General features: G+C 46.5%; 1 protein-coding gene across 2 annotated transcripts; it reads right to left on the reverse strand.

Annotated features, from left to right (window-relative positions):
* Nucleotides 1-701: 701 nt before the first annotated feature.
* UROD (uroporphyrinogen decarboxylase) lies at nt 702-14,636 on the reverse strand. 2 transcript variants are annotated; one of them, XM_083447826.1, is made up of 10 exons: nt 13,231-14,636; nt 12,371-13,177; nt 11,724-11,803; nt 7,210-7,272; nt 6,930-7,127; nt 5,866-6,027; nt 4,596-4,733; nt 2,392-2,492; nt 1,323-1,389; nt 702-1,027 (listed from the first exon to the last, which is right to left on the reverse strand). In XM_083447826.1, exons 2-10 carry the CDS (start codon nt 12,396-12,398, stop codon nt 863-865), a joined length of 1,002 nt encoding a protein of 333 aa, XP_083303952.1. In that variant the 5' UTR covers nt 12,399-13,177; nt 13,231-14,636; the 3' UTR covers nt 702-862. The 2 variants fall into 2 exon arrangements, with proteins under 2 accessions (XP_083303952.1, XP_083303951.1); XM_083447825.1 differs by having other exon boundaries at nt 12,371-12,483; nt 13,774-13,904.
* Nucleotides 14,637-14,761: the final 125 nt, after the last annotated feature.

The following is a 14,761-nucleotide window of genomic DNA, read 5'->3' on the forward strand; positions in this document are numbered from 1 at the left end:
GCTGAAGCAGACACAGTCACCACTATGGCAGCAGAGATATAGGAAAAGGAAGCCTGGATTTCTTTACTGGGGGAACCTGCTTAGCTGTTGCTGGATAATGAACAGCAGTGAGGGAGTTGCAGTGCAGCACAGCATGTTCATATTGAGAATAAACATCACAAGAGTCTTTTCCACTTATTCCTGGGTCGCCTGTTCAGCAGCAAGGACGTGGTCGCTCATCCTTCCTGAGTGGGTTGTGCATATGCAGACCTTGACTAAGCCAGAACAGCAGCACCAAAGCAGAGGAAGATTCAATCATTTAACTAAACACCATGTGCTGGATTGTTAATCCAGATGGGAAACTGTTGTAAATACTTCACTTTGCGGTATGGCGCATGGCCATCGCTTCGTAGAGACACGTGGCTATTGCTAAAGGGGCCCCAAACTGAGTAATTGGGTGATACAAGGTACCCTAACCCACCTTCTATTGTTAAATGGCAAAAAACTTACTCTGCTGTGGAGGACAGAGAAAGGCCACACCTAGTCACTGGTTGGAAGGGGCAAGAAAAGGTCAATAAAAGGATCCACCCCTTTCTCAGATAAGCTTTGTAGTGTGTAGGGATAAAGCCAGGATCAAAAGCATTGGGTGCTTCAGAAGTGCCCAAGACACATACATTCTCTCCCCCCTCTACAACCCACCCACCATCCCAAGCATTGTGCCATTAAAATGTGGAAAGCATTTTAATAGTGCGCTATTACAAACCCACATCCTTGTTCTTTCTATCAGTCCTAGTGACTGGCTCTCCAGCACTCGCAAACATGATCCTCTCTTGCTGCAGTCTCTTTGATGCTTTGTCCATTTTCCATCTGGCTCCCCAAGTCTTCAGGAACATTTCTTTAGATTGCGAGAGTGCCTATGCACAGCATCCACAAAGGCCCCCACGTGCTCCGGGCTCATGTCAGGATACAGGCCATGGCCCAGGTTGGCAATGTAGTGCTTGGAGCCAAAGCCTTCCACCATCTTCTTCACCAGCTCCCCAATCTTCTCCTGACAAAAGCAAAGAAGAATCAGCAGGGCAAGACAGTTGAAGCAACCAACCTAGGCTAACTTATAGTGTATTGGAAGAGGGGGGGATGTATTTGACAGACTCAGTGCAGACAGTCCTTACAACCATTGTTTGCTAACTAGGAGCATCCTGTGGCTTTGTGTGTTGGGTCCAACCTCACCCATTACTGGAATGTGTGTCCCCCACCAACAGCTTCCCACTGAAGTAACGTGACCTTAGCCCTAAGAAAGGTTCCCTGACATTTGTCTAGGGGGCTTGTGACACCTGCCTCTTTACCTTTGGTGCATAGAGGGCACATGGATCCAAATTCCCTTGTAAAGTAATGTCTTTCCCGATCCGCTGACTGCAACAGAACAAAATAAAACATCAGTACCTGCTCTGGAGGTTGAGGGGGGATACTTGTAAGCACCAGAGCAAGATGTAGCTCCTCATCATCACAAGAATGTGAGATACTTACGAAATCAGATGGTTTTAAAACAGGAAGAGCAATGGTTGGAAGCCGTAAGAGCTAATGATGGTTGCCTACATCTACTTGACACCTGTGTCCCAGGTGCCTCCTGGGTCTAATTCTGATGTATCTGGCTAGCCCTAGGTAGAAGGTTGTACCTAATTAAACTTATCCAGGTTGTACTTATGTTGCAAAGTCATAAAATATTGGAGTTGGAAGCCTCTAGTGAATAAGAGCTCACTGCCCAGCTCTTCCCATTAGGACATTTCTAACAAGATTTAGCCAAAATTCTGCTTCCTTGTGGTTTCCACCCATTCCTTCTAGCCCTGCTTCCTGAAACAGTAGAGTGAAATTTACTTTGTTCCACTGACCACATGAAACAATCAGCTCTCTGTTTCCCAACTGCTGCATGTGAGCAGGGTTTGGTTCTTCATAGTGGCAATCCAATGAAGGAGCTCCCTGCACCTATAAACTGCTGGCTCCTCTGGCCAGTGTGGTGTAGTGGTTAAGAGCGGTAGTCTCGTAATCTGGGTAACCGGGTTCGCGTCTCCGCTCCTCCACATGCAGCTGCTGGGTGACCTTGGGCTAGTCACACTTCTTTGAAGTCTCTCAGCCCCACTCACCTCACAGAGTGTTTGTTGTGGGGGAGGAAGGGAAAGGAGAATGTTAGCCGCTTTGAGACTCCTTAAAGGGAGTGAAAGGCGGGATATCAAATCCAAACTCTTCTTCTTCTTCTTCTTATTTACTATCCCTAGTCCATTCCACTTAGCCAGTAGTTGTTGTATCCACAATACCGTATGAAGCAAAATTTATGGGAAACGAAAGGATTCCGATATTGGCAAAAGCACTTTAGAAACCCTCCTAACAGTCCCTACGGAAGGCCAGTCAATTTCTCACCGAGCAGCCTGGGGGGAGATGGTCCAGTCCAGGCCAATCACCTCGTAGCCACATTGTGCCAAATCCTCTAGGGCATAATGCGCATCCTTGGCAAAGATGATCTGAGAGAGGAGACAAAACAACAGGACAACGTGGTGGGCAGGGCTGCGTGCTTGGCACCAAAGCAAGACTGGGGAACCTCTGGCCCTCCAGACGCAGTTTGGCCACCTTTGCCATCATCCCTGGCTGGTACTAGTGCTCCTGCGAGTTAGGTGTCCAGCAGAATCTGGAGGGCAACATGTCTCCTCCATTGTAAGACGTTCACATCCACAAACAAGCAGAGCTTCTCTTGGTGCACGATGGGAAAGGGGGGAACAGGACAACGGAGAAGTTTCTATACGCAAGCAGTTCTTTGCAGGCAGGTCCTTGACTGCTCTGGCTTGCCCAGTTGGCATTGCTTTATTACTTGGCTGCCTTCTAGTGGTGAAACAGGACTACTACAACTTTGTACTTTGCTTTTATTTTAAAAGGGGGGGTTCTCCTTAACACAGACACATCAGCCCCAAGCTAAAAGGAAAGACAGAAAACAGGGAATGGCGACAGGCAGCAGACAGACCAAGAAATACCTCCAGTCTGGAATATCTTCCATCACCGCCCTTCCTGCCATTCAAGAATTGGCTTGGAATGCAGGTGATTTTGAGGGAGGTTGTGTGGGGCAGATTCCCTCCAAGCAGTCAACAGCTTGGTATATAATCTAGGAGCACAGGAAGTTCCTTCTGCAGATTCCTTCACTTCCGGTCAATACTGCTGTTCCTGCTATCTCACAGGAACTTGAGAAGTTGCCTCATGAGCCAGGTCAGACCTAGTTTGCACCATACTCACTGACTGGCAACACCTCTCCAGGGTCTCATATTTCTTTCCTTCCTTCCTTCCTTCCTTCCTTCCTTCCTTCCTTCCTATTATTATTATACCTCGCCCATCTGGCTGAGTTGCCCCAACCACTCTGGGTGACTTCCAACATAAAAACATAATAAAACCTTAAACCTTAAAAAGCTTCCCTATACAGTACAGCAGAGCTTTCCAGACTTTTCATGTTGGTGACACGCTTTTTAGACATGAATCATTTCGTGACACAGTAATTCAGCTTTACTAGCAAACCGGAGGTTAAACTAAACCCCTTTCCAGCCCTGGGAGGAGTGTGGGGAGTGTTTGCACAGTAAACCTACACACTGCAGCTGACACACTTAATGTGTCGCAACACAGTTTGGAAAGCTCTGCTCTACAGGGCTGCCTTCAGATGCCTTCTAAAGGTTATATCTCATCTCCTTGACATCTGATGGGAGGGCATTCCACAGGATGGGCGCAGCTACGGAGAAGGCCCTCTCTGCCTGGTTCCCTGTAACTTCACTTCTAGCAGTGTTGGAACCACCAGAAGACCCTCGGTGCTGAATCTCAGTGTCCGGGCTGAACAATGGGGGTAGAGACGCTCCTTCAGGTATACTGGGCAGAGGCCATTTAGGACTTGGAAACCTGCTACCTTGTCCTTTCAATGGAAGATGCCAGGATTTTAACCTGGCACCTCCCACGTGCATATCCTGAGCTTTATCATGGAGCTATACTCCTTGCCAGTGCAGAGGTAGGGATGTCCCAGATTATCAAACTGAGTACTGAGTGTGTTAAGGAGTAACCTCCAGCACATGAGTGTGTACAGTACTAGTAAATAGATACCAAAAGCCAAACTTCTCCAGGATTTAGGAAAGTTTGTAGCCCACCTCAACCAATCAGTATGAGTTGGGGAAAACATTTTTTTTGAGGGGGTAGAATCTTCCTGCTCCCCAATTCTTACAGTAGGAGCCTGACTTAAGAGAAGGATACCCAGTCCTGCGCTCACGTTATCCTCTGCTCTCTTTTTGACTCTACAAGAATTTCCTTTCAGCCTTGTGGCACCATGGTCCTCTGCTTTTAATTGTGCACAAGGCACACTAGGGGAGATGCCCATACACAACCAGTATTGCCCATCTATATGTCTTCTGGAAGGCAGCTCCCAAAGGCCTTCTGTCCTACCCTCGGTATGGACAGATGGAGCGGCCTTCCATGGCTGCTGCTTCAATATCACTATGTGGTATCTGTTTTTAGGATGAACAGAAAACACCAACAGTCCTTCCAGCTCCAAGATCTGCTGATCCTAAGAATCCCGCAAGGAACCCAAGAAATCTATCTCTTACCATGGGCACCAGAGGGAGGTCGTCTTCCCGTAGCTTGCTCTTCACTCGCTTGGCAATGCAACGGATGGAGGGGAGGGCAAACTCTGCAAACTGCTCTGGCCCCAGGTGTCCTGCGTGGGACTCAAAAAGCTGTAGAGCCTGTCAAGAGAGACAGCACCAAGGAATCAGCATCCCTCTTGGCTGACATCTCTCCCTCTTAAGTGCAACTCTTCTACAAATACCAGAAATGACTGTTCCTTCCCCATAGCACACAAGTGGGCCTCCTCCACTCACCCACACCCCAAGGAAAGGTTGCCCTTGGCACCAAAAGGTTTGCCCATGCCTGCCACAGAACAATGCATTTCCCCCCTAATCCAATCTCTCCTGACACAAGGCAAGCGATTCCAGTAAACAATCTCAAATTCTTCAACTGGAACCAATGCTATAATTAAACTGCCTTAGGCTGCCGTCCTAAACCCCCTATTTGGAAGTAAATCACACGGGGGTGGAAGAATGCCAGTGGGGCTTAGTTCTGAGTACATATGAATAAGATCAGAGTGTTAATTTACAGTCCTTATTCTCAACACCATCATCTAAAAGGTTGTGCTCTAGGAGATTGTCACTAGCTAAGGAAACCAGCTGGAAGGCTACTTCTTCTCATGTTCCATCCGTAAGTTATGTGAATGTGTGGAGGAGGTAGGAATCGCACCAGCTGACCCCACCTCCCATGCATTCTACATAACGCAAGAGGGAGCATCTGGTGCACAGTGCTTGTCCCCATGATTGGGAACCCTGCCATGCTCCCCAATCACACGCACAGCCCATTGTCACCTTAGTGCTGAATGAATAAAACCAGGGAGGGCTGCAGCCAGCTGGCATGATCTTGGGGAGGCGGAGAAGTTTGCTGTGATATGCAGAGTGCCATCAGGCAGCAATTTTGGCAAAGGAGGAAAGCTGTTTTCCTTTTCTTTTATTTGCAACCACGAGGGCTAAAAGCCTATTCCTAAAAACAAAGTGATTGGATTCTGTAATAAAAGGTTACATGATAAGATTATGATTAGCAGCATGGCACTACTGATTTCTTGCCGGCACCCTTTACCTTCCTAAAGTAAGCTTTCTTTCCAGATCTCATTTGTCTTAAGGGTCGTGGCTGTAGAAGACGAAGGGTATCTCAAAAGTGCCTTGGAAAATAAGTGGCAAATTTGTCCAACTTACACCTATGCCTGAAAGCTTGTGGGTAGGAGCTGCCCAGGAGTCTACAGCTCTTCTCAAGCAGGATGATGCCACTCACCTGAGCGCCTGCAGCCACCTGCCCCACCAGGTAATCCACAATTACATCAGTCAATAACGTGAGTAGACGGTGACTGGCCTCAGGGTGCCGGTAGAGCCAGGCCTTGGCTTTGGCCATTGTGTTGGAGCCGCCACCTTCAATCATGTAGGACATCAGTGTCCACTAGGAAGCAGACAACAAGCAGAAAGTGAAAGCAGGCATGAATTCAAAAGCACTTGTTCCAATGCCTCACCATGCCCAAGCCAGCTTCTGTAAGGCAAGTGGTTCTTGTAGAAACTGTGAGGCAGCTCTGTTCTTTTTCTTATTTTATTTACTATTATCATTTATTGAATTTACATACTGGCCTTCACCTGCATATCTCAGGGTGGTTCACAAGATATCGGGTTACTTGTTCAGTTCAGAACCAGGCCTCAACCCCTCTGGGTTCCTAAAAACCAGAAGCTGTATTTGCCTTAACTGATGCTATTCACTTCTCAAGATGTCATGCACTGCCTCTCTTGCCCCAAAACTTAGATGCCCAAGCTTTGACGCTTCCGCTCTTAAGTTGACTTTTGGCCAACTGTAATCAGTCAAATGCATAACAATTTTTAATGTTCACCTAAATGAAATACAACATACTTATTTTAAGCAATATCTTAAGGAGATACTTGGCACACCCTTTCCAGTGTGTCTTCCCTGCCCAGCAGAAAATGCTGGAAAGGAAGGCATAGAAAAGCCGCCTCTCTCAGCCACCTGCCACCCATCAGTTAGCTCCACAAATATCATCCTATGAAGTCAATGTTTGAGCAGCAGCAAGCTAAGGCAGGGAGTCGGGGACCCAACGGCCTTACTAGGGCAGAGCATGAACTATGCCAGCCTGTAAGTGACACCCCCATGACACTCTCTCCTCCGCAGAGGTTGTCAAATGCTGCAGCTACAAATCCACGGTACCCAGAATCCACCTGGCCTCATGCAGCGGCACAGATGGCCAGCACACCCCAACACTTCCCAGAGCCAACCAGCATTTTTAGGGAATGACACACAGTCACTTTGGGAGACGCCCATTTCCAAAGAACTATACTTACCGGGGCGCCAGAGAAGCCGATCAAGGGCACCTTCCCTTCCAATTTGTGCCGGGTCAACGTGATGGCCTGGAAGACGTAGCCAAGCTCTGCTGCCACATCCACTTTCTGGCGGAGTTTCAGCAGGTCCTCGACTTCCTTCAGTGGCTCAGGGAAGGTGGGTCCCTTGCCAGGCACCATCACCACCTCCATGCCTAGCGCCTAGGAAAGCAGCAGGATGTTAAGGAATTTCTTTCTATAGGTGGTACAGCCACCGCCCCTCCCCACGTCCAGCATCTCTTACCTGGGGCACCACCAAGATGTCCGAGAAGATGATGGCAGCATCGAGAGGAAAGCGCCGTAGAGGCTGAAAGGAAGAAGAACACACAGACCTTGTAGAGGGTGCTCTGCCCCATTTTTAAGCTAGAAATTACACGTGTGTAGAAAGAGAACCACCCTAGAGGAAATATTTGAAAATACAAGGGCAGCAAGCCTGAAAACTCAGAAGGGGGAAGAGGGCAAGATTTCTGCTGAAGCCCAAAAGCTAGTGCACTATATATATATATTTTTAATAAATATTTTTTATTAGCTTTTCCATTAAAAAAAAACATTTTTACAAAATTATACATCCATTTTTAACTTAAACCCTTTTTTCCAGAACTTCCCTTAGCTTGTCTGATAATTGTCCATTTATTTTTTATCCTCGTCTCACATTTCCCAATATTATATTGCACTCAAATACTCTTAATCACATATTTTTTAAACAATATTTCTAACAGCAATTTCACAGAGCTTCTTGAAAGCCAACGAACGTTATTTGCTCATCACAGAAATTTTTGATATACTCTGCAAATTTCTTCCAGTCCTCGGAGAATCTCTGGTCACGTTTTGCTGGCACAGAAATGGAAACAGGAAGAGATGCCCATGAAAGAAGAATGGAGGATGAAACTGATGGAATATGCAGAAATGGACAGATTGACGGGGAGAATTAGGAACCAACGTGACCAGAGACCAGAAAAGCTAGTGCACTATAGACGTAGTGTATGAACACCAGAACATAGGATGCTGCTTTAGGATGCTGAAACAGAACATAGGATACTGAATCAGACCACTAGTCCATCTAGCTCAGTGCTGTCTATACTAACTGGAAACTCTTCTCCAGGGGGCAGGTAGGAGTCCAGTCCTACCTGGAGATGCTGGGGATTGAACCTGGGACCGTCTGTGTGCAAGGCACGTGCTCTAACCATGTGCTACAGCCCCTCCTTCACGAAAGAGAATGCCAGGCAGTGGTGTTGCAGACATTCCAATAGGCAGCCCGAACCCTGCAGCCTAGATTTTCAGCAGACAATGATACAGTCCTGCCTGTGTACTGCACAAGATGATCTTCCCGCCGCCTGGCCTTCTTGGCCCTTTGAGCCCACATCTCCCCTGATTTACCACCACTATACTCTTACCAAAATATTCAGATTCAGACAGTGAGGAAGCATCACTTCCTGTAAAGGTAAAGTGGGTGTGCTGTATGTGGAGCACAGCCTGGGACATGGGGAAAGGCATAAATAGGGTCCCGTACGCTGGAGGGTAGGCAGGAACCCATTCCTGTCTTTCCCCGAGTCCATTTTAAGTACAGATATGTAGGAAAACTGAACTGATACACAGACTACACCAATACGCAGGACAATGTTGGTTTGTGGAGCTCCTCTCTACATCCACCCATCCAAAAATAAGGGCGGACAATGGCTATGCATATAAAACAGAACTTGCTTGCCACTTGCTTCCCTTCAGGATAGACAGGCCTTAAGGCAGGATACTGGGGCGGGGGGGGGGGGGGGTTGGAGCTCAAAGAATGTGTTCTCAGTCCACAATCCCCACAGTTCTTGGAAATTCTATTACAGTGTTTTTAAAAGAAAAGGAGTCTAGTATTCAAAATTGAAAAAATAAAGGAGCTGTGATTTAAAAAAAAAAATGGCAGGAAAAGACTACAAAGATAATAAGAACCAAAAAGATAATCTGTTCTAGTTGACTCAAAAGCTAAAACAGCCCAAAACAGAATGAGATTAGAATGTGTAGAAAAAGAGAAAGTGTGTGTGTGTGTGTGTGTGTGTGTGTGAGAGAGAGAGAGAGAGAGAGAGAGACCAAGAGAGTTATGAACATTAAAAAAATAATACAGTAATGTTTACAGGTGTGCTGTCAGAGGAACAATGAACACTGAAAAACATATTGACAGGTTGTATAACAAAGTGAGGCAAAACAGAAGGAAGCACAGCATAAATGCAGTCTTTTTATTTATTTATATTTTTAAAAAAGAGGTGGAAGAATTCCTCAAGCAATCAGCTGCATAGAATTTTGGGGTCTCTTTTACAACTGAACAAAAAGGAACAAACATTATGATATTAATAACATTTTTGAAGAGAAAGACAGTGCTGTGCCGAGGAGTGTGTTAATGAATGTTACTAAAATAAACTTAATAGAAATGTTTGTAATGATGTTGAGAAAAAGAACATGGGGGGGGGGGAATCGGAGACGCATGAAAGTGCCAAAAGCAGAGAAAAGGGAGGAGGTCCGAGAAGTAGACACATTATAAAAGAACAAAGGGAAAGCACGTTGCACAGATGTATGTTATTTGAGAAGGAAACGGGTCTTAGAAAACAATCGTGCATCATCTGTCTTTCAGGACATAGCTGGAGCATACGACGTGCCTTTGTGCATTTGAAAGCACACCGAGTCTGATCAAATGCTTCCATTTTGAATTAGGCAATCTGATGCACATGTATCAATAGTCCACTCCCAGGCATTCAAAACAGTGTGTATGGGGGGGGCCTTGCATGTTAGCCCCCGCTCCAACCTCCCCATCCCCATGTGGAAGCTTCAGATCTTTGAAAGCCGAGCATGAAGATCTGAAGGCAGTTTCTAAGGGCATTCTACCAGCCACAATAGCCTACGTTCTGCCTCCATGGTCAGAGGCAGCAATGCTTCTGAATACCAGCTACAGGGAGCTGCAGGAGGGAAGAGCTCATGTCCCGCTCACGGGTTTCCCACAGGGATCTGGTTGGCCATCGTGAGAACAGGATGCAAGACTAGATGTGCCACTGGCCTGGCCCAGCATGACTCTTCTTTACGTTCTTATTCAGAGGAATGCACTGAGAAGCCTCCCTGCAGTCAGGACCTCTGCCTTATCAGGGTTCCAGTCATGGATGTTTTAAGCAAGTTCAAATGAATGTCTTCAGAATAGAGACAACATGTAGTGACACTGGAACAGAGGCTTCATGAACACACCCTGCTACCCTTCCTGCTACATGGAACACCCAACAGAGACATTATTGCTCAGCCAAGCACTGTCTGTGCAAGGGAAAGCATAGTAGTCACAGCGGAAATATCAGTTTCCTATTAGTAGAGTGGCCAAGACTTTCATATCTTGGTTCTCAAACTTAATCCATTCCAGAAGTCCGTTTGTCTCTCAAAACCATTCAAAAACCAAGGTGCGGCTTCTGATTGGCTACAGGAGCTTCCTGCACTCAAGCGGAAGCCGCGGAAGCCATGTCAGACGTTCAGCTTCTGAAAAACTTACTTCCGGGTTTGCGGCGTTCAGGAGCCAATTTGTTCGACAACTAAGCCGTTTGGGAACCAAGGTACCATGGCATGTTTTAGCTAGTGAGCCCTTTTTTTCGTATTTCTTTTTAAAATATTTATATTGTATTGAAAGAAACACAAAAATGCATTTATCAAAATTATAATGTTCTGTTAGTAATTTTACATTTGTGGTAATAACTTATTACTTATATACCTATCTTTCATATTTTATCGCAATCCCTCTTTCATATTTCAAGCTAACAGATGCATTTTCATTTGTGCCTGCTGGAGACAACACATCAATCGCGAAATGGGGTGGAATTCAGCTAAGTTGTTGCATGAGTAAAATGAGCACTTTCCCTCCCCTCAAAACCTGCTCTGGAAAATTGGGGAAAGAGTCCAGCTCAGGTTTAGAGGGCATGTGGACGGGAGCTAGAGGGAAGTCCCATTGTGCAAGCAGACCTCGTTCCACTTGTGAACAGCCTCCTTCTCACTATCTTGGATTCCACCCATGGACACTATTGTTTTTATATTCAAGGAGCAGTGTAGAATAACATACCAAATTATTTCCTGAAGAATGCTTAGATACATCTAATGAAGAAGTCTACAATGCTTCTAAAAACTGGGGTGGTGGTGTTTTTTTAGCCTGAGAGCCACATTCCCTCCAGGGGAATGTTCCAGGAGTCACAAGGCAGAGGCAAAGTGGGCAAAGCAACAAATGTAAGTTTCCCCTTTGCACAATGTGCTAGTTTCTACACACCCCTCTTTCTCCTCCACCCAGGCAAGCAAGAAGCATTATCAGAGCTCATGACACATTCCAGCCAGACAAAAAGAAGGGTGTGAAGCAGAGACAGTCCCAAGGGACAGATAAGGCCACATTTGGTCCCTGGATCTGAGTTCTCCACCCCTGACCTAAATATATAAATTGCCCATGCAACTGAATAGCAAATGCAGCAAGGAGGAGATTAAAACCCAAATCAATAATTGCTATTTAGTTCTGCTATTTAGATGGAAGAGACAAATGAAATTGGTTAGGGAAAGGAAGATGAGATGCTGAGTCTGGGGAGCCTCTTGTAAAACTATGCTGGTGACCATCTTTTGGGAGCAAATGTCACAGTTTATACTCTGGGGTATATTCAGCTCCTGCCACAGTTTGCAGAACAGGAATAACCCTCAATTGTGAATGGGGCAGGGAGAGAGAAATCTCCCTCCTGGAACCTCACACACTTGCAGAATAAGTTCACAACACACCTGCAGAGTAAGTTCACAACACTTCTCTGGTGATCGACAGGTAGCAAAGAAATCCTGAGCCGCTCGCGTCTCTCGGAACTCTGCAAAAAAAGAAAAGGGAAAAAAGAAAATGGAGCGGCAGGGAGATGCCTCTCAAAAGGAATGCAACTTAACCTAGAGGAGAGATGCGGAGAACCTAGGAGCTTCCAGATGTTGTGGGACTCCAATTTCCATAATGCCTGACCACTGAACATTCTGGGTGGTACGGATGGGAGTCAGATTCCAGCAACATCTGAAGGGCCATAGATTCCCTCCATCTGTGGACTAAAGGAACCTGCCCTCAGAAATGGGTAAAGGCTAATTGTGTCAATCACAGAGGTGTTGCAAGGAAAATAATCCAGGCACAGGACACTATCTGTCAATGCTTTTCAGAGCTGAAGTTTCTCCCAGATCCATTTTGTGGGCAGATACTAATACTGTTGCTGGATACTTGCTTTCAGAATCCTCCAAAGGTCTGGTCTTGAGAATTTCTTTCCCTCTCCCTCCTACTCATTTTCAGATAATCATACTCCTCTCTCAGAACTCAATGCCAACCAGCAGCCCATCCCAGCCCCAAGAAGACAAGATCCAAACATATTTGCCCCAAACACCTCAGTCACTTCACTTACCTGGGAGGTACCTTCCTGCTTGCCTCATGCACCAAACAGGGGTGTATTCTGTCTCTTCTCCATGTGCTGCTCGGAGGAAGGTATCATTCTTCAGTTCAGGGAATTCTGTGAGACTTATCAGGGAACAGAAAACAGCCACTCATCCAAAGGCCTGGGTGAAGAGGTGTGTTTGACCATTTATCAAAAACTATCCAATATAATGTGACTCCCAGGTGAAAGAAGATTCTCCCCCTCCTCCCCCTTTCAAATATTAAATTGACGACCAGGGAAGGTAATAAGTGGCATTCACTAACTAAAACTTGGAAAAAATGTTTACAGACCATTTACTCTCTCACTACCATGTTGCGGTATTCTTTGCTGCAAGAGGGGTGCAGACTGTTTTACTTTATCAAACAAACTATTGCATTACAGTATGAGGGAAGCCAGAGGGAAAAAGACACACAAACACCAGTCCAGTCCATGGAACTATCATAAATGATCAGTGCCAGACAGGAACAGTTATTCCCCTCTTAGGTAGTTAGTACAACTACAGGTTCTACATTCTATATATATTAGTCCTTTGGAGGACTATTTCTAATTTTATTTAACAGACATGCTGTGGACCACCTGAATGAAGTTTATGGACTGCTGGTGGTTGACAGACCACAGTTTGGGAACCCTTGCTTTACGCTGTGTCATTTGGATCAGAGCTAGATTTGGGCTTAGCCCTTGCACAGTGTTCAAAAGCCTGGTTTGCCATGACCACATGTGCAAACACAACTGTATGTATATTACTTCAGAAGTAGAATCCATCAAGCCCACTGGGGCCTACGTTTCAAGTAAACATGTGTAGTATTGCCAGACTTAATAAAATGGCTTGCAAAGTGCTTTCACGCTAGCCACAATGAGAGTAATACCATCGTAGAAGCTGAAGTAGAGCAACCCAGGTGAAAGAATCTCACTGCAGCAAGCAATATCTGCTTACAGCACACAGAACCATCTCAAATGCGGGCCAGAAGGTGGAAAGAGAAAAAGGAGCCTCTCGTTTTTTCTCATACTCTGTAGCACTGCTTCTTAATGTGTAATGGATAAAAGCAGCGCAAAGCAAGGTGGAAACGCTTCTTAACCCAAACTTTGCCTACTGGTGCTCAGCGGAACCGACATTCGGCGCAAAGCAGACAACTCGGCACCGTGTCAGCCCTGCCTGCACCGGCAACACGAGCTCAACCCCAAGTACTGCACGGGTGGACCTGCATGTCAGAAAGGGCGTCAGCGGCTGAGGTGCTGCTTCCCTGCAGCAGCTGAAGACCCAGCAGCCCGGCCAAGGGAACAAGCGGCAAATGTCACTCATCCCCTGCGCGGAACCCTTGTCCCACCCCACGAACCCACGACCGCACAATGCCTGCCCTCTCGCTTCCACTCACACGACCGGCCCGTTCTTCTCCATCCCGCCCGCGCTGCTGCGGCCGCCCTACTCCCGAGTCCTGGCAGGGAGAACAACACGCCTCTTCCTCCCCACTTCCGGGTTCCTTCCCCAGCTCCCCCGATTGGTGCCTGTGGGATCCACCCACGGCTCCCGCTGGGCGTGGCCGGGGCAAGACCGGCATTACCGTAATGTGCGCTGTAGCACGTCTCCCGGAAAAGTTAGGAAGGGAGGCGAACAGCACACGCGCCGCGGCTTGTCTGGGGCGCTGGAGAGAGGACAGAACCAGCACCGCGGAGCAGGGCTCGTAGACGCCCAAGTGGTGGGGCAGCAAAACCCCCTCTGGTCTATTTTGAGCATAGACATCCAACAAGTAACTGGCATTAGAACTCCTAATTAAATTAAATACAGTACAGAGAGCATTGCAACAACCCATATAGTTCATGGGAGCTAGATAAATACACCAAACCCTTGGGTCAAGGCAGCTATTGTGCATGCAGAAATGAATTAAAAAACAGAAATATGCATTCAGTTTCCCCACAAGTCCACTGCCCTCATGTAGCCTCTGTATTCAGAGCCAAGGGGAATGATTAAGAAGCTGGGTTAGTACATCTGCTACTAGTTCTACATCCATAAAATATGTGGTATTTTCCCGTCCTAACCGATAGATGCCACTCCCTGTGCTTGGCTGATAAAAACTTTGGACCACCTCCTCCTTGGATACATTGTGGTCTTCGCTTGGAGATAAAAATTACCCTAACCACAGCACCACATGGGAGCAATAGATAAAAATGTGGGAAGGTGTTGCCAAAGGCTGCTTTGAATGTGCCTTATTTCTCATATTACTGGAGAATCCACAGCTCAGTCATGATATACATACACTAACAGCAAACACAATTCTCAGAGCTCCAGTCCTTATGTAAACATAGGTGCAAGATATATGTGCAAGAAGGAAATATTAGCAGGCTCCGGGAGACCCCGAGATTGGC

Source organism: Podarcis tiliguerta, assembly GCF_965153285.1.
Source record: "Podarcis tiliguerta genome assembly, chromosome: 6".
NCBI classification, from domain to species: domain Eukaryota; kingdom Metazoa; phylum Chordata; class Lepidosauria; order Squamata; family Lacertidae; genus Podarcis; species Podarcis tiliguerta.